General features: G+C 39.7%; 1 protein-coding gene across 1 annotated transcript in view; it reads right to left on the bottom strand.

The window, feature by feature from the left end:
* Positions 1 to 3,517: 3,517 nt before the first annotated feature.
* Positions 3,518 to 19,411, bottom strand: part of LOC122555861 (uncharacterized) — an 87,428-nt gene continuing 71,534 nt past the window's right edge. Inside the window, exons 15-18 of the mRNA XM_043702084.2 lie at positions 18,249 to 18,302; positions 13,820 to 13,897; positions 8,486 to 8,770; positions 3,518 to 4,008 (exon numbers count right to left, since the gene is read on the bottom strand). Coding sequence (XP_043558019.2) covers positions 3,992 to 4,008; positions 8,486 to 8,770; positions 13,820 to 13,897; positions 18,249 to 18,302 — 434 coding nt within the window. The 3' untranslated portion in view covers positions 3,518 to 3,991. The remainder of the gene's footprint in view (positions 4,009 to 8,485; positions 8,771 to 13,819; positions 13,898 to 18,248; positions 18,303 to 19,411) is intronic.

Raw genomic sequence — 19,411 nt, 5'->3', positions numbered from 1 at the left:
AAGACTGGGAATCTATTCCAGGGAACCGTTACAGATTGAGGGGATAACTTCAGTTCTGGTCTCGTATGAGAAACAGCTGGTTCAGTTACTGCTGATTGTAGTAAAAGTGTTGGGCCCCAGCCTGATGGGATGAAATTGGCTCAACATTTTCCATTAGAAAACGGCTGCCTGAGTGAAGTCTTAATGAAATATCTAGAGGTTTTTTCAGGAAGATCTAGGGCCTATCAAAGGAGCCAAGGCCACCTTGCATATTGATGAGGAAACAAGATGTGCTCAGTGACATTTGCCTTACGGATAAGAGGACAGGCAGCAATCAGGAGACTGGAAAGCGATGTAATCATCAAACCTGTTCAGTTTGCGGAATGGGCAGCACCGGTCATACTGACTGTGAAGCCCAATAGGTTTGTTCTTTGTGGGGATTTTAAACAAATGGTGAACCGCTTTTCACAGCTGGATAAATACCCAATCCCTTGCATGGAGGATTTATGCTCAAAGCTGGCAGGTTACTGTCCTGCATGAAGCTGGACGTGAGCCATGTGTATTTCTAACTGCAGTTAGATGAGGATTCCCAAAGTGTGCTAAATTAATACCCATAGGGGTTTGTACCAATATACGAGACTGCCATTTGGGGTAGTGTCTGCCTGTACAATCCTTTAGTGGATGATGGAGAACATTTTACAAGATCTAACTTAGGTTGCCATTTATTTAGATGACCTGATAATAACAGGGACGACCAGTAAGGAGTATTTAGAGAACTTGGACATAGCCTTTAGACATTTCTGTCAGGTGGGCGTATGCCTCAGAAAGGAAAAATGTGTGTTCCTGCACTCCAGTGAACTCCTTGGGTTACAGAGTTGACAGAACTGGATTACACCATTGGAAAATAAAGTGAGGGCAACCAAAGGTGCCCTAGCTCCCATGCTTATACTAGAGTTTAGCTCTTTCCTTGGGCTGGTGAATTATTATTGAAAACTCATTAATAATCTGGCCTTGATTCTGGCACCTTTGCATTAACTCTTAAAAGAGGATCACATAACCAAACCATAGCTTTCGGGAAGTGAAGAATCAGTTATCTTCCTCTAAGTTTCCTGCACATTATGATCCTACGTGAGATCTGGTATTGACATATGATGAATCCCCATATGGCATTGGGGTAGTACTAGTTCATAGGTGGCCCAATGGAGAGGAATGTCCAATAGTGTATGCATTCAGGACTTTGGCTAATGCAGAGCGTAAATACGCACAAATAGAAAAGGAAAGTTTGATAGTCATGTTTGGAGTCAGGAATTTCTGCCAGTACCTTTACAGACATAAATTTGTAATAATAATGGACTACAAACCCATGTTAGGCCTACTTAAAGAGAACAAGGCAGTGCCACCCATAGCTTCAGGCCAAATTCAGCAATGGGTTTTAATACTAAGTCTGTATAAATACAAGTTGGGATATTGTCCATGAGGCCAAGTAACAAATTTGGATGCATTGAGCCATCTCCTGCTGACGGTTACACCATTGGTGGTACTGCCACTGGAAGAGTCCATAATGGTTTTAAATTTTCTGCACACTCTATTAGTCACAGTTGAAAATGTCAGACTTTGGACACAATGGACCCACTGCATTTTGTCATTTATATAAACGATTTGGATGTGAACATTGTAAGTTTGCAGATGACACCAAAATTGTAGGTGTAGTGGACAGTGAAGAAGGTTGCCTCAGATTACAATGGGTTCTTGACCAGATGGGCCAATGGACTGAGTAGTGGCAGATCAGAGCAGGACTTATCCATTTAATGGTAAGATCCTGGGAAGTGTTTCTGAACAAATAGACCTCGGAATGCAGGCTCATAGTTTCTTGAAAGTGAAGTCACAGGTAGATAGGACAGTGAAGAAGATGTTTGGTATACTTTCCTTTACTGAACACGACATTGAATATAGGAGTTGGGAGATCATGCTGCGCTATCAGGACATTAGTTAGGCCAATTTTGGAATATTGTGTGTAATTCTGGTCTCCCTCTTATCAGAAGGATGTTGTAAAACTTGAAAGGGTTCAGAAAAGATTTAGAAGGATGTTACCAGCATTGGAGGATTTGAGCTGCAGGGAGTGGCTGAATAGACTGGGGCTGTTTTCCTGGAGGGTCAGAGGCTGAGGAGTCACTTTATAGAGTTTATAAAATCCTGAGGGGCGTGCATAGGATAAATAGACACAGTCTTTTCCCTGGGGTAGGGGAAGTCCAGAACTAGAGGACTCAGGTTTAGAGTGAGAGGGGAAAAATTTAAAAGGGACCTAAGGGGCAACTTTTTCATGCCGAGGGTGGTGCGTGTATAGAATGACCTGCCAGAGGAAGTGATGGACGCTGTTACAATTACAACATTTAAAGGGCACGTGGATGTGTATATGAGTAGGAAGGGTTTGGAGGGATATGAGACAAGTGCTGGCAAATGGGACTAGATTGGGATACAATATCTAGTCGCCGTGGACGAGTTGGACTGAAGGATCTGTTTCCCTGCAGTGACTCTCTATGATTCTCCATGGATGCAGTCTGACCTGCTGTGACCCCCAGCAATTGTTGTTTTCAACATGAAATATGAGTTCTTGACGGGGACTGTTAATCCGGTCCAATCATGGAGCCCTGACTGACAGGTAAGAACAGGAGTGTCAGACATTCTGTTCACTCAGAGCTGGCTCTGAGGGAGCTGAACCAGTGTCAAGGACTCTCTATGTGTAAATAAAAGGTGACTTGGTAACAGGATATTGGCCTTTGTGGAGTTATTTAAAATACACCTGAAAATTTTGATGTAAAACATCTACAACAGTGACACTAGTGTCTTTTCCATAATGAACTGTGCAGCACATGCACATGGTAGCTTCCTTCTTCTTTATATCTGGGGAATATAAAGAACCCACCCACAACTTGCATATGCCAGAATTAGATGGACATTTTTTTTGGTAAGCAATAAGAATTATATTTTTGTTGCAATCCTCAGAAATTCAAGATTTCTCAAATATTATCTACTGAATCTGGAATTCCAATTTGAAGACTCTTTTTAAAATGAATTTGCAGAATTAATCGCTCATCTACTTGTTGAAGATTTTGATTAAAGAACTTAAAAGTCACCTGCTGGTCAACCTTTTTTGTTGTGATGCACATTACATAAAATGTGTTGGCACTGAATGGCATCTCTTATTGGTCCTGGTAATTTGACAATTCTAGGGGACTATCTTGCAGTTAACTGATATGATTGTGAGTTTTCCCTGATGCATAAACCACACAGTCATCTGCAAGTAGTTGCACCAAATTTTTAATTTGTTTGCCACTTTGTTGTTTTTGTATGTCAAGAACAGTAAAGTCCGAACACAGTTCCCCAGTTTAGTCCAGAGAGGACTTCTCTAAAAGAGGATGATTCTTCATCACGTACCACTTCTCTGTTGGCAAGGAAGTGCTGGAACCAAAACCAGGGCTGCATTTGGCCTGGAGGTCATAGTTTGTCCGTGCTGAATTAAAAAGAAAGAAACTACTGCTTCATAGAAAAGTTGATTTATTTTAATTACTCTGTAAAAAACATTATTCTATCCAACTATAATTCTAAACATATATAAAAGTAGGCTCCAGGCACTCAAACTTTTGTACAAATGTTCCACATTTTATAACCACAATTTACACCAGTTTTTTGTCAATAATCTAGAAAATTTTACATTATGTTCAAGTGATGATTAATGCTTGTAAGAGATAGACAAAGTTCTACATTTTGAAGCAGATCTACATACGCCAATTTATTTAGTGTGCTTGTAAAAGCAATTTCTCTGCTGAGTTGCTTCGTTCAGATAATAATGTACAAAAATTAAATTAAATTCTTGCTTTTTTTTAAATGAAGTGTACAATATAAAAACGTAACTTGCAAATAACCAAACTGCAACTTATTGTGGCAGAGTTTATACCATCGTTCATAAAGACATCTCCTTACATAGTCTACTCATCATGTTCTTCATGCATCTTTATTGATTACAGAAACCTGGAGGAGACAACAGAAACAAAATGGTGATAAAAGGAAGAAATAAAGAAAACAACAAAAAGAACATATCTGTGGGGAGATTCCCACTGTATTTAAAATCAGCTGGGGTCATAAACTAATGGTACAGCGATTCTGGATAAATGCATTTAAAATTACAGCTATAGTTCAGTCCAACAATGTATTGCGATAAATAGAACAAAATGGTGAGATTTAAATCATTCAAAGCCCACCCCAATTGCCGAGTGTTTAAGTCAGTTCACCCAATCTCCTTTTCTAACTCTGATCGGAGGTAAACTGAAGCTTTGCTGTAAATGGGTGAAAACAGCCATTACCTAAGAACCTCTCCATTCTCACTGTACTAAGGTTATGATGGGAAATAGAGACAATGCCTGTGGAAATTCAAGGGTAATGCTCCTGCTCAAGATTCAATCAACTGAATTCCAGAAATTTGTAAGTTACATACAGCTATATAAAATCCCTACAGTGTGGAAACTGGCCATTTGGCCCTACAAGTGCACACTGACCCTCCGAACAGTAACCCATCCAGACCTATTCCCTTACCTATTACTCTACATTTCCCCGACTAACGCACCAGGCCTGCACACAACGGGCAATGTAGCATGGCCAATTCATCTAACCTGCACATCTTTGAACTGTGGGAGGAAACCAGAGCACCCGGAGGAAACCCACGCAGACACGGGGAGAATGTGCAAGCTCCACACAAACAGTCACCTGAGGCTGGAATCAAACCCAGGTCCCTAGTGCTGTGAAGCAGCAGTGCTAACCACTGAGCCACCATGATCATTAAATCTCTTGATAATTTGATTACTAGTAAATCTGTGAAGATAATGTTCTCATTAATTCTGTATTCAACTATTTCATTTTAGAATTACTTCAGATTGCAACTCAAAATATAATAGAAGTTTCCACTACCTCGCATATAAAAGTTATAAGAAGAGAAAGAATTTAACTTTGGGATATAATTTTGATTATGATACAAATAATACTTAGAAATGTAACAGTTTCAGGAGGTATTTTCTTTTTCAAGTTTCTGATCAAAATCAATCACATATCACTAATTGTTATAACTGCTATGAAGCAGCACATTCAGCATTTTAAAACATCGTTTTAAAAATAACTGATTAGTTAAAGATTATGTTCTAAAACACTGACTGTGCTGGTTCATAGTAGAAATAAAGATTAAAAGGTGAAAGTAATAATTTGATATAGACTATAAGTCTATAAAAAAGGCTCTCGAACCTTCTCCACCATTCAACAGACTTATGGCTCACCCAGCGTTCTTCACTTCCACTTTCCTGTGTGTTCTCATTAACCCTTGATTCCCCTTGTGATCAAGAATCTATTTCAGTCTTAACTATACACAACTCTGCTTTGTCAACTCTCTGTGGCAAATTCCAAAGATTTTCAACCTTCAGAGAAGAAATTCCTTCTCATCTCAGTCTTAAGTTGGTGCCCCTTTTTCTGAGATGATAGCTCCTGGTCCTACACTCCCTCATGTGGGGAAACACTCTCTCAGCATTTACCATGTCAAGCCCTTAGAAATCCTATATATTTCAATGAGATCATGTCTCATTATTCTAAACTCCAATGGGTAGAGTCCCAGCTTTTGTGCATAAGACGAATCCTCCAGACCAGGGATCATCCAAGTGAACCTACTTTGAATTGTTTTCAACTCAGTGATGTTTTACCTTAAACGAGGGCACCAAAACTGCTCACAGTACTGCAGATATGCTCTCATCAGCACCTTGTACAGTTGCAGTAAGATTTTCCGACTGTTAAACTCCACCTCCCCCCCTCCCCCCACTTGAAATAAGGGCCAACACTCGAATATTCAGCCTTCCGGAATATCTGCTGTACCTGTGTGTAAATATTCTGGATTCAGTGCACCATAATCTCCAAGTCCCTTTGTGTTGCAGTTTTATGCAGGTTTTCTCTGTTTAAATAAGTCTGTTCTTTGGTTTCTCTTCCAAAATAAACAACATCTCATTTGCACACATTATATTCCCATTTGCCAACTTCTTGCCCACTTACTTAAACTATCAATATCTCTCATTAAATTGTTTGTAACACTCTTGAAACTTGCCTTTCCACTGCTTTTGTTTGGCCACAGTATTTTGCTGTCTTCCTCCAAATCATTAATATATATATTGTGAACAGTTGAATCCTTACACTGATCTCTTCGGAGCCCCACTGATTACTGGTTGCTAAACTGAAAAAGAACCCTGATTGCCACTTGCTGTTCTCCGCCCATTAGCCAATTTGAGTAGTATTGCTGAAAATACCGTGATCCCAAAATGCCATTTTACTTTTCTTCCGGGGTGTGGCTAATTTGTGCGCAGGGAAGGAACCTGGCAGAATAGCTTCTAAACGAATACAAAAGAACATTGAAACCGAGTTGCAAATGAAAGTAATTTGTGTTTGAAATTCCACAAGCCTTTACACTGGGTTCATGATTTTGAACAATTGCAAACGAGGGGCAAGGATAGGGTAAACAGACATGGTCTTTCCCCTGGGGTGGAGGGAGTCCAGAACTAGAGCGCATAGGTTTAGGGTGAGAGGTAAAAGGGACCTCAGGGGAAACTTTTTTACACAGAGAGTGGTGCATGTATGGAATGCCAGAGGAAGTGGTGGAGGCTGCTACAATTACAGCATTTAAAAGGCATCTGGATGGGTATATGAATAGCATGGGTTTGGAGGGAAATGGGCCAAGTGCTGGCAAATGGGGCTAGATTAGGTTACGATATCTGGTCGGCATGGATGAGTTGGACCAAAGGGTCTGTTTCCATGCTGTACATCTCTGATTCTATGACTCGAAGTGGAAACTGCTGGTCCATCCATATATTTTAAATCCATGACTCTTAGCTCTAAATCTGTCCTCCTGAACAGGAGAAAGAAAACCTATGAGGAAAGGTCAGACAGGTTCGCCTAAAGAGAATTAAGAATTGAAACATATTGATTGAAACATATAAATTTCTGAGAAATCTTGACAAGGTAAATGTGGAGAGGGTGATTCCTCTTCTGGGAGAATCTAGAACTGGGGTTCACTTTAAAAATTGGAGATTGCCTATTTAAAACAGAGAAGAGGCAAATGAAATTCTCTCAGAAGTTTGCAAGTCTTTGGAATGATCTTCTTGAAACAAAGTCCTAGAATATTTCTAAGGCAGAAGTAGACAGATGTTTGTTAAGCAAGGAGGGGAAAAGTTTAAGTGTAGGTGGGAATATAGATTTGAGCAGAAATAAGCTTCAAGCTCAACTTTTTGTGTTGTGTTTAATGCAGGTTATGAATTCCCAAATCACACTATCATTCTGCCTTAATGTAACTTAGCATCAATCATAAATGCTTGGTGTTATTATCTCTTTGGGATAATTTTTTTTATATAAAAATGTAGGGTTTTAATTTTTCCATTCAATTTTCATTTAACGGGAAATACAGAGAAATTCTAATTGTATCAGTTTTCCACTGATGTATTAACTCAGCAAGTATTTGTCCAACTTCCCAGAGAAATTCTGGTCTATCAGGGCTTGTCTACACTAATTCTGATTGCATGTCTCATCTATTTAAGGAGTCAGGTCAAGATCAAGAGCAGTTATAGAGCACTGTACAATAGGTAAACTAGAAAATTAAGCTGAGTTGCAAATTTGTACAATTTGATTAACTAGCTAGGCTGTTTCAGCATTATGAATGACTGACCTAATATTCATCAACTCAGCTAAAATACTTACTTTTATTTATGTAATCAACCTCTTATTTTGATATTAGGAACAAAGACAAGAACAGTACAAATTTTAAAATTTGTCCAAGTTATCTACTTGTGTAGATTGTATTATAAATTAAGCCTGCATATAAATGTCTTAGTTAGGTATGCTTCTAGTATTTATAATGATAAGTATAAAACACATTTCATGTAGAGGTAAGCAATACACCTGGGGCTTTTCAACAGTTTAAGCTCATGTCTGTAATATGCTTCTCAGTTTAGTTTCTAACTGATTAAGGTGCTCATTAGGAGCATAGTTTAAAAATCCCTTGGTTGTTGGTTAGAATGGGACATTGCTTAAACAGACTTTTCCCAATAAGGACTGCATTAGACAAACAATCAGAAGACATCATAAGAATTTAGCTGTTCTTATTAACTCCAACTGAGATAATGAGGCAACTGCAGGGGAGAATTAAAATTCCATGTTTGTCTCAAATTGTATTAATGCTGACTTAACAAACAACAGTAAACTTGCACAACAATTTTGAAAGGAATTTCAACATTGCATTTTTGGGATAGAAAATAAGGAACAGAATTGTAAAGAATTAAACAAGAAACTGTAGCAATTTGCCAGGTTTTCCTGCCAGTTCTATTGTCCATCCCAGTCATTTTTTTTTGTCAATGAATAACACTAGAACATATATCGGCATTTTTACTATAACATCTCAATGAATTCATTAATAAAAATGCATTTTCTGTACCTTCTAGGAGAATCCTGGCTTCAGGTTCAATATTTGCATCAATTAGTTTTTTTCGAAGATTGGAGGGTGTTGCATTGCCTGATTCATTATTTTTCCATTTTTGCAACATGTAGAATATTTGCATCGTAGGTGATGCATTTTGGTCCTTAATTTTATCAATATCTTGGGACTGCAGATCAAGACAACTAATAGCAAAGACCTGCCAATTACTCCCCAATTTTTCAGCAAATTGCATTAATTGCTTCTCAGTGATAGTATTATTCTTATTGCACAGTGGTCCATCAACTGCAAATAAAATACATGAAAATGAATTAGCAACATTAGAATCATTTGCAAAACTTCAGTAAATTGCTTAAAAAGTATTTTAGAATTGTATAGTATACCAAGTGTAACTTGCTGGTATCTGACTTCAATATTAATCCAAGATAGATTTGTCTTTATTATTAATTTATACTAAAGCACTTGGGTACCACACTGTGGAAAATTATAACATATGTCAACTCATTGGATTACAGTGATTGAATATTGCATCTTAGTTTTTTAAAATGTTAACACGCAAAGCAAATATAGTCTATATCTGTTATTGCTTTACAAAACTATATACAAGTTTGATGTACCTAAGTGTTTTAAGGCATTTGTTTAACTGTGGAGTAAAGGCTTCAAGACCAGGCCACAGCTAGGGAGCATGAAGGGGGGAAGAAGGTAATCAGAAAGGTGTGGGATTGAGGTTGTGTTGAGGCCAAAGGGAAGACCATAAGTAGGAGGTGGGGCAAATTGAAGGTCAGAAGACTCATTCTATGCTAGAGGAAAGAACAGAGTCCGGAGTGAGGGTATTCAAAGCCAAAGGAAAAATCAGATACAGGGATTTGTGGATTGTAAAAGTTAAGGTGGGTGGTGTTGAGGAAACCGGAATGATCTAGGGATGCGTGAGATTGAAAGGATTGGTTGGGACAAGGGAGTTGGAGATCAGAAAGGTGGTTGGTCAAGGAGATCAGAAGGATCTAAGGGTATTGAGGAGTAATCTCTGATCATGAGAGGTGAGTGAAGTGCTAAACTGAATTAGCAAGTTGGTAGAAAGTATACAGGAGTTCTTGCTTCCTTTTAGCCAAAGGATTTCAAAGGGGAACTCAACTGGCTGATGTTTAGTTTAACAGATGGGTTAAATGTCAAGCATGCAGCTTCACTGCATTATTTATAAGTTATCAGCTCAGCTGATGGTGGCAACCCATCCAACTTACCCCACCAGAGGGTATGTTAAATCAGGAAATATGTTCGATTAGAGATGGGTTTGGTTTGGGATTCAGATTTTTTTTAGCATTTTGACATCCAAAACCCACTTGTTTAACAGAGTAAAATTCCATCCTATAATTAAGGATAGAATCTGTTTTTTTTTTAAGTTACTCCACAGAGGCTGCTATTCCATCACCAAGTCACCCTTTTCATTGACACTGATCAAGCTCCCTCAGAGCCAGCTCTCAGAGAAAACAGAACTAGAACCTGCCAACTATAAGCTCATTGTTTTGAATTGTGATGCCTGCTTTTCTCATTTGATTTAACAATGTTTACAGGTCCTCATCAATTAAAGTGATTAAGAAATTTGCAGTGTTTTTGTCATTTAATTTGCTTCGCTTTTCTGAGATGTACTGACTCACAATAAGAAGTGGTTGCACAGGCACCAGTCACTCTCCAGCATCTGGCCCAAGTAACCAATCCTCATGCACAAACCAAAGTTTCAAGTTTACATTACATTACAGTGTGGAAACAGGCCCTTCGGCCCAACAAGTCCACACCGACCCGCCGAAGCGCAACCCACCCATACCCCTACATTTACCCCTTACCTAACACTACGGGCAATTTAGCATGGCCAATTCACCTGACCTGCACATCTTCGGACTATGGGAGGAAACCGGAGCACCCGGAGGAAACCCACGCAGACACGGGGAGAATGTGCAAACTCCACACAGTCAGTCGCCTGAGGCGGGAATTGAACCCGGGTCTCTGGCGCTGTGAGGCAACAGTGCTAACCACTGTGCCACTGAGTATTAGTAGATGGTTTAATTCAATCACAACCAGCCCCTCTGCTGTCCTTCCCTGATATTCACACATACACTTTCCACCAGGAAAATCTGATTATCATCCATTCTCTAGTCACACTGAACCCCTTTGTAGCTGACTCCACCCTCAGGGATCAAACAGTTCATCACAGAGTAGGGCATCAATCCTGGGGCTGTCTTTATCTGTTTGCTGGCAGTTTATCTTTGATGTTATACCTTGTAAGGATTTGCTTTTAAGTCGACTGTGAATTTAATGAAGTAAACAGACAGCCTGTCAACATACAAGGGCATTTACAGTAGGTATCAACTTTCAGCATGTTACAAATCAATTACTGCTGCCAATTCAAACAGATTTGCAGCAGATTAAAGATCTGCTCCATTCTTCCTACATGCTTGTAGTTAAATCAAGTGACTACAATAACAGAAAAACATATCCACTCTGCTCAGTATGGTAGAACAATCAGAAATCCCTAAAAGGAAAGATTGCTGCTGAGAATTATTTGAGCAAATTGTATCATTCCACAAGGAATTGCCTTTGCTGATAACTTTATCTGTTTTTTCCTTATTTCCTAATTTAGAAGTCCTGTTTAACCTCTTTATTTTCCTGTTTTTCATGGGAACTCAAGGTCTACATTGAGAAGGCTGAGCAGAGACTTGATGGAGTGGTTTAAAACCGGGATGGATTTAAGTAAAATAAAAACAGAATGAACGTTTCCAAAGGTTGGAGGGTCACCAACCAGAGGACACAAATTTAAAGTGCTTGGCAAAAGAACCAGACAGGACATGAGGCAACAATTTGGAATGCACAGCCTGACTGGGAAGTGGATGTGGATTCAGTCATAGACTTTCAAATGGTATTGGACGCACATCCGAAAAAGAAAAATAACTAATGCAGTGGCATGAGGAAAAGGTTAAGGAGTAACTCTGCCTGTGCTGTACTATTCGATGATTCTAGAATCACAGAATGTTTAGCTTCCAGGTTACTCCCAGTAGCTGAGGTTCTGGGAATTAGCAAGAGGTCAAAATGGTGTCAATTCAACTTTTCATTGGGGAATTATTTCCCCATAAAATAAATTTGACTGTATTTCAAAACTAACATGTTCCTTTAGATATACTATGAACATAAAAGTCACTATTTAAATGATTTGGTGGTGCCGGTGTTGGACTGGGGTGTACAAGGTTAAAAATCACACAACACCAGATTATCGTCCAACAGGTTTATTTGGAAGCACTAGCTTTCGGAGAGCTGCTCCTTACAACCCCCTGATGAAAGAGCAGCACTCCAAAAGTTAGTGCTTCCAAATAAACCTGATAACCTGGTGTTGTATGGTTTTTAACTATTTAAATGAGGCTTTCTTCCTTTTTTCCTAGTATAAGCTTAGCATTTCTTATCATAATATATCATTCTCTGTTAATTACTTAGAACCCGAATCCAAGGATTAAGCTCCACAATGAAAGCAAACAACTGTCAATGCCAAGTTTTCTAGTGGCACAGATCAATGACATGTTGCCCTCTAGTGCATATTGCTTTAATTGCACAATAACAGCACAGCAAAAAGCAGTGAAAACCTCAGAAATTTGCAATAAGAAAAAATGAATTGTAAATTTCCAGAAATTGATATATGATTTCTGCCACTCCCTCTTGTGAGCCTCACAAAAATGGCAGATTAACCTCAACATTGCCATGAGTTCAAGAAATTGCTGGACTCGCGTTTTGGAGATGAATTGAATGCATCACAGGAAGTTGGAGGTGAAATAGAAAACACAGGATTTTAAATGTGCTGTGTTGTTCCCAGTGACAGAACAGGAACCAAATGTTGCTTCCATTTTCTTGCATTTTGTTGGTTTCCACCAGACTGCAATAAAGATGTTAAGTACAAGTGGCGTGCATGGGCAACATGTGTGATCACATGGCAGGGAAAAGCTCTTCAATGGTGAAACCAGCTATCAAGTGACAATGTAGCCTCCTGGTCAAACTGGGAGACTCTGCATCACATCCACAGCCTTTCTGCCCAATTCCATTGCCAATAATATAAGGCTTACTGAAAACACTAAGCTGACATTTGTCATTTTTAAATTTAACTTTCACATATAACTATTTTTATTACAACAGTTTCATTTTATTCATGTACATATTTTTATTATTTGTTGAGAGCAGTTTAGCAGAGTACTGGCACACTTAATGATTGGCATGCACTGATGGTTACAGGAGAGTTGGGGATATTTTATTTTTTGTTGAAGAAACCATCTTGTGTTTTTGCATTCACTGTTAATTGAATACTTCATGTCAGTGTCCAGTGTATTCTTCATTCTGTGGGACATTACCTTGCTTCTAAATTTGAAATAGACATTATCAAAGATCACTTTCGGTGGCATAACTAATGCACTGTAAATGACCTCAAAGTCCTGGAAAAGCTCAGTCAGCCAACACCCTGATGTGGACCCGCCGCATGGTAAACGCTTCATTTTCTTACCTTGATTCATTGTTCCCATCACTCTAGTCGTTCCCACCTCACTTCTCCAAACCCCCAAACCCATCCATTGTCCTCCCTTGGATCCCTGTTCCATTCCTTCAAGCTCCTCCACACCTACACCCCTCTCACCAGGGATGCACCTGTGCCTGTCCTGGAACTCTATGTAGCAGCCATTCACCTCCTCCCCTCTCTTGTGCCATACAATTAGAAGGAAAACTGCTAACCTTATACACAACTGCACAAAGCCAACTGGTGCATGTTACATTTAAATGACAATGAAGTATGTGCCCAGAGATTTACATACTCCACTGACAAGAAGGTGGAATGTAATTACAATAAGTTTTAATATAATAAATATTCTTGGCATCAAACAGATTACAAAAGGACCTTGCCTTGGATGGTGTGCAGACTCATCTTGCAAACCTGCCACTGACCCATGTCAGGAAAGCAACATTTCTGCTCCTACTTAATTAATTCACCTAACCTATGTATTCTTGGAGACTCCACAAAATATCTCCAAATCCTTTTGGATAACAAGATTTATGTTCCTGCTGTTCCACTCTAAGCTATCTCAGCAAGAACACTGAAAATAGGTGTAATAAGCGTATGGAAGTACATTTCAGATTTAAAGTAATCAGGGGTTCTTATGAGTTGACAGGCAATGTTCTTATAGTTTGGAATGTCACAGAAATTACCCATATCATCATGATTATAACCCCATAATCCAGCAATTGCGTAACATATAAGTTTCTCGCAAACACTCTGTTTAACTATTTAATTCCATTGAACAATTTAAAATATCATACTTGTATCATTCCATCGAGATCTTTTGGAACTGCTCTCTTCCATAATATTGTCATTGCTTGATTTTCTTCTCCTGTTTTCTGAAGGGCAATACATTATTCACCAACATGTGATTAATACGTTTATTTTTCATAAAAGCACAAAAACAATGTCATTTTTAATAGCAATTTTAATGTAATATAACATCCCTTCACAAGCACTACACAGGAGAGTTGATACTAGATAAATATAAATGAGGCTCACCTCAGGTTATGTATCAGACCCTGCGGTCCGCTCTCAAAGTATTTAACACTTGTCAAATAAATTGCCTCCAATATATTACCCAAAAGACTAAACAATGTACCAACCTTTCTTTGTGTGCCATTTAGTAGTTTGCACTTTGGACTTCCCAAATAGTTCAGTTAAATCTTGTTCCAAACCTACTTGTCCTACAGCATGTACTACATTATACACCTCTGAAAAACTTCTCAGTTAGTCTGAGCACAGTTTGTACAACTATAATCTTTTGACAGACACCCCGACTGTTTTGGCTTTATAATTCAGCCATGTATTCAATACATTAATGCTGCTCCAGTTACTGAATCTGTTGGCTATGAAAAAAATAGATTTCTAACAACTTCATTGTTAAACACTTTATAGAGAGATTTGCCATTTTCATCTCGCATGCAGCATTTTATGCTCATGTCTATTACTGTATATCCATTCATGTATTTTGTCCAAATCATTCTTTAATTCCCCTCCTAGTTTGGTGTGAAACTCATTAGCTTGAATTGAGTTTTCAAATTCAAGACACTAACTTAGAAATCGTCAGATGCAGCAAATGATATTTAGGATAATCAATTATGTTCGGCATGAACTAGTTGGACCTGAGGGTCTGTTTCGATTCTGTATGACTCTGTGACATCTTACTAGGTGTTTGCTCAACTCTAGCATAATATCCCTAACAAATATCTTATAGGCTGAATCTGGTAATGCTCCAGAGAGCAGGAAATGAGGTGGACAGGAGCATTTAATTGTTCAAATGGCCAAAAGTTAGCTTCCTGACAGTGATATGGAGCTACAGAATTGTGAGGTGAATTGACCTTCCAAATCTCTTGTTAATACTGTCATACACACTTATTAAAAGCTAACCTGACAAGAATTAAGGGACCTCTCAAATTAAGCAAATAGCAAATGAAAAGCACGTGCTTCCAGATTCACGACTGCTTACCTATGGCATGCAGTGGGTGTGGTGACTTTTTGGTAGATTTGGATGGAGCTGGAGCTTCTTTTTCTTATTTAGGAGCTTGGCTGATAATTGGGATCTGGTGAGAGTAGTCCAATGGAAATGCATCTTGGCTAAGTCTATGAGTGAGAGAGCCCTACAAGATCTCATGCGATCAGACAGAAGAAGTTGAACTAGACAAAGAACGGCAACGTTTACAGATGGGAGGTCAAGCATGATTATGAGGAGGTCAAGTGTTTTGTATGGTAGGTCACTGTTGAAGTCCTGAGTTGTGAGGGCAACAAAAGAAAGATCAAAGAGGATACAGGGAGGGTTAAGGATGTTGAATGGCAGATTGAGAATAATCATAGAATCCTTACACTGGCCATTCGGCCCATGGATTCCAAACAGCATCTCATCCAGACACATCCCTCTATCCGATCCCTGTAACCCTTCATTTCCCATGGCCAATCCACCTAACCTGCACCTGGACAGTGGGAGGAAACCAGAGCACCTGGTGTAAACCCATGCAGAAAATTGGCCAGGGCTGAAATTGAATCCGGATCCCTGGTGCTGTGAGGCAGCAGTGCTAACCACTCAGTCACCGTAGCCCCCCATGTGGTGGGAAGGAGGGTGAATCTTCACTCAAGGAAACTCAAAAGGTGAGGAATGAAGAGTATAGGGTGATGATTTCCTGTTCCAGGGTCACTGCTAAGTGTCTATGGACATGGCTGCAGCAACAAGAAGCACTCTTTACAAGGAATGGTGGTGGGGATTTCAGGGTTTGGCAGTTGGATGGAAACAGGGTATGGCTGACATGTAGAGGGCTCCCCAATGGATGAAAAGTGCTCAAGACAGAAGGGAAGGCTGCATAAACCATGGGGCCACATTTTGTGCTCAGGACGTTTCCTATTTTTGTGTCAGGTGGCAGCAGCTCCAACGGTTTTGGTAGCTGATGGAGACATGTTAGCAGCAGTTGCAGTTTCCAAACTCTTTCCTCAAATAGTAAGAATAATGCTTCTGGCTTGCAGGGAATGAATGCTGCCTGGGTGCTCTTTAGGTGTTTGCACCCCCACAGATATTTGACCCCTTGCGATAATTGTGGGAATATTGAACATCTGCCCCCACTATATGGTTCTGTGTGCTCCTCCTGCAGGAATGTCTAATTGTCTGGCTACTGCATAATCATGTGTGACTAACCATCTGCCAACTTGCAGAAGTGCATAGACTTCCAGTCCTGCTTTCAACAACTTCACCGCTGCCGGTAGATTCCACCCTGTATTTCCAATCTCTACTAATTTCTTTTCCATCCTCAGGTACTTACACTTAAGCACATCCAGTTCTAACAGTAAAGCATTAAAATAACTACGTCAGTACTGAAGCATAAGCAGAGCTCACTTACATTTATATTTCTCCTTCAATAGTATTTTAGAAGTACACTGTATTCATTGAAATGGTAAGCTAGAAAATTTAGTTGCATAATAAATCAATGTGATTGACATTTTGATGTATCAGAAGTGATTCGTTAACTGTTTTATAAATTGTTGCTCTTCTAAATTACTTCCCTTATATTCTGTTTTGCATATCTCACTGGTTGCTCCATGTGAAAGGCAGTTAGCTGTATGTTATTCTGTAAATAAATTCTATTGGAGCATCTGACTGGCTAATCTTTCTACAAATGTTGAGTAATATAGGTTAGTTAACTATGCATTTTCTATTAGCTTTTTAGCCAAAGTAGCATTTTCACTGGGGCTTTAACGTCTTTCACTTTAGCTGTTATCATCTTTTAAAGGCAATGTCTCTTCCAGAGGTACAAATGTACAACCTCATAATTATTCATACAAGTTATCTTACTTCTGGCAATAACCTGTACAAAGAATGTTGGTAAAATATTCAATGCATGCTCCAGCTGTTCTCACCTAAGATACCTACACACTAGCTTTCCAGTACAGTAGAGGTTCATATAGGATTGATATTGAGTACTTTTCTAGCATTCTAACCAATGTTGCAGGCTGTGGGGAACACTTTATCATGTTAATTCTTCCCTTTGAAATATCTTCTTAATCCACTGATTCCTTTACATCAATTTCTTTCAAATTATGTATCTGTGGACCTTTTAGATGGAATCTTGTGGAAGATATAAGGTGTCTCACCTGCCGACTGGAGAACCAGAAAGTAACTGGGATTGCCTCCTGTCAGGAGGGCCCCCTTACCAGTAAGGGATCACTAGTAGGCCTTGCCCCAAAATCAAGACCCTAGGGATGGACTGACTGCTGACAGCTGCTGGCCAATCAGTGGCTGCTGCCAAAAGGACAGGTACTAGAGTCCCAACATCATGCTGTGATCTAGACCATGGCTAAGTTATGTGGTTGGTTGCAGAGGGTGAGGGGGGTATTTTGGGGGATGGACCTCTGCAAGAGGAGTAAGGCGGGGTGGGGACAGTAGCGGTTGGCTCTGTATGCACCTCCCCGTGCCCTGAAGTGCAGTCCCTCAATCTCGCACTGAGTGCTTCTGAGCGAGGTGACTCCCAAACAGTCCCGCACCCTGGCCAGTAGCCTGACGGAAGTAACGTGCTAGATCTATGACTTACCTGGCGACTGGGCTGTGTGCATTAGACGTTAATCCCAGCAGCTTTTAATACAGCTTTTAAGTGGACATCTTTTGGCCACTTACGAGCCTCAAACTGGTGGCAGACAGGAAGGTTGACAATGGTCATTACCACCCATAATTGAATTCTGATAAAGGAGAGAAAACGCTAGGGTTCAGGTACACCATCTCTCTGCCTGACTCAATAACCTTCCTGCCTCCAAACGCATCACTACACAGGTCAGAGGTATATAGGGGAAATATTTAAAAAGGACCTAAGGGGCAACCTTTTCACGCAGAGGGTGGTGCTTGTATAGATTGAGCTGCCAAAAGGAGTGGTGGAGGCTGGTATGATTGCAACATTTAAAAGCCAACTGGATGGGTACTTGAATACGAAGAGTTTAGAGGGATATAGGCCAAGTGCTGGCAAATGGGACTAGATTATTTTAGGATATCTGGTCAACATTGACGAATTGGACCAATGGGCCTGCTTCTGTGCAGTACATCTCTATGGCTCTAGTGCAGCAGAACGTCATTGTACATATGATTATGATTTTTTTTAAGAAGGCTGAAAGGACCTATGCCATTTTAAGTGCAGCATTTTTAGATCTTCCTTTAGGAAATATTGATTAAAAACTTACTGTTAAAGTCTCTTGGTTTTCCTTGTTCATCCTGATCATGGTGTGCCCAGTCACCTGTAATGTTATTTCATTCTATGAACATATTATTCAGATTAAAAGTGAAAGAATACATCTCAAGGAGGATGGCACAATTAACAAACACTTAAAACACATAAACCTTAAAAGATAAAAGATGAAAAGTTTTATTTAAAAGCACACCCTTGCTCAGATATTTGTATGATCAATAGTCACAGGTTAGGTGCCGGAAGACTGGAGGTTGGTTAACACGATGCCACTATTTAAGAAAGGTGGGAAGGAAAAGCCAGGGAACTATAGACCGGTGAACCTGACATTGGTAATGTGCAAGTTGTTGAAGGGAATCCTGAGGGACAGGATTTACATGTATTTGGTAAGGCAAGGACTGATTAAAAATAGTCAGCATGGCTTTGTGTGTGGGAAATCATGTCTCACAAACTTGATTGAGTTTTTTGATGCAGTAACAAAAAGGATTGATGATCGCAGAGTGGTAGACGTGAGCTATAAGGACTTCAGTAAGGCATTCGACAAAGTATCTCATGATAGACTGGTTAGCAAGGTTAGATCTCATGGAATACAGGGAGAACTAACCATTTGGATACAGAACTGGTTCAAAGTAGAAGACAGAGGGTGGTGATGGAAGATTGCCTTTCAGGCTAGAAGCCTGTGACCAGTGGTGTGCCACAAGGATCGGTGCTGGGTCCGCTGCTTTTCATCATTTATGTAAATAATTTGAATGTGAACATACGAGGTATGATTAGTAAATTTGCAGACAACACCAAAATTGGTAATGTAAGTTGGACAAGGAAGGTTACCTTAGGGATTTTGATCAGATGGGCCAATGGTCTGCGGAATGGCAGATGGAGTTTAATTTAGATAAATGTGAGGTGCTGCATTTTGGAAAGGCAACTCAGAGCAGGACTTATACACTTAATGGAAAAGACCTGGGGACTGTTGCTGGACAAAGACACCTAGAGTGCAGGTTCATAGTTCCTGGAAAGTGGAGTCGATAAATAGATAGGATAGTGAAGAAGGCATTTGGTATGCTTTCCTTTATTGGTCAGAGCATTGAGTACAGGAGTTGGGAGGTGATGTTGCGGCTGTACAGAACATTGGTTAGGCCACTTTTGGAATAGTGTGTGCAATTC

The sequence above is a fragment of the Chiloscyllium plagiosum genome, unplaced genomic scaffold (genome assembly GCF_037043375.1).
Source record: "Chiloscyllium plagiosum isolate Xiang-an unplaced genomic scaffold, Cpla_swu_hap1 HiC_scaffold_13, whole genome shotgun sequence".
Classification (NCBI taxonomy): Eukaryota; Metazoa; Chordata; class Chondrichthyes; order Orectolobiformes; family Hemiscylliidae; genus Chiloscyllium; species Chiloscyllium plagiosum.
The sequence above is the reverse complement of the archived record's forward strand: the minus strand, read 5'-3'. Positions and strand labels throughout refer to the sequence as shown.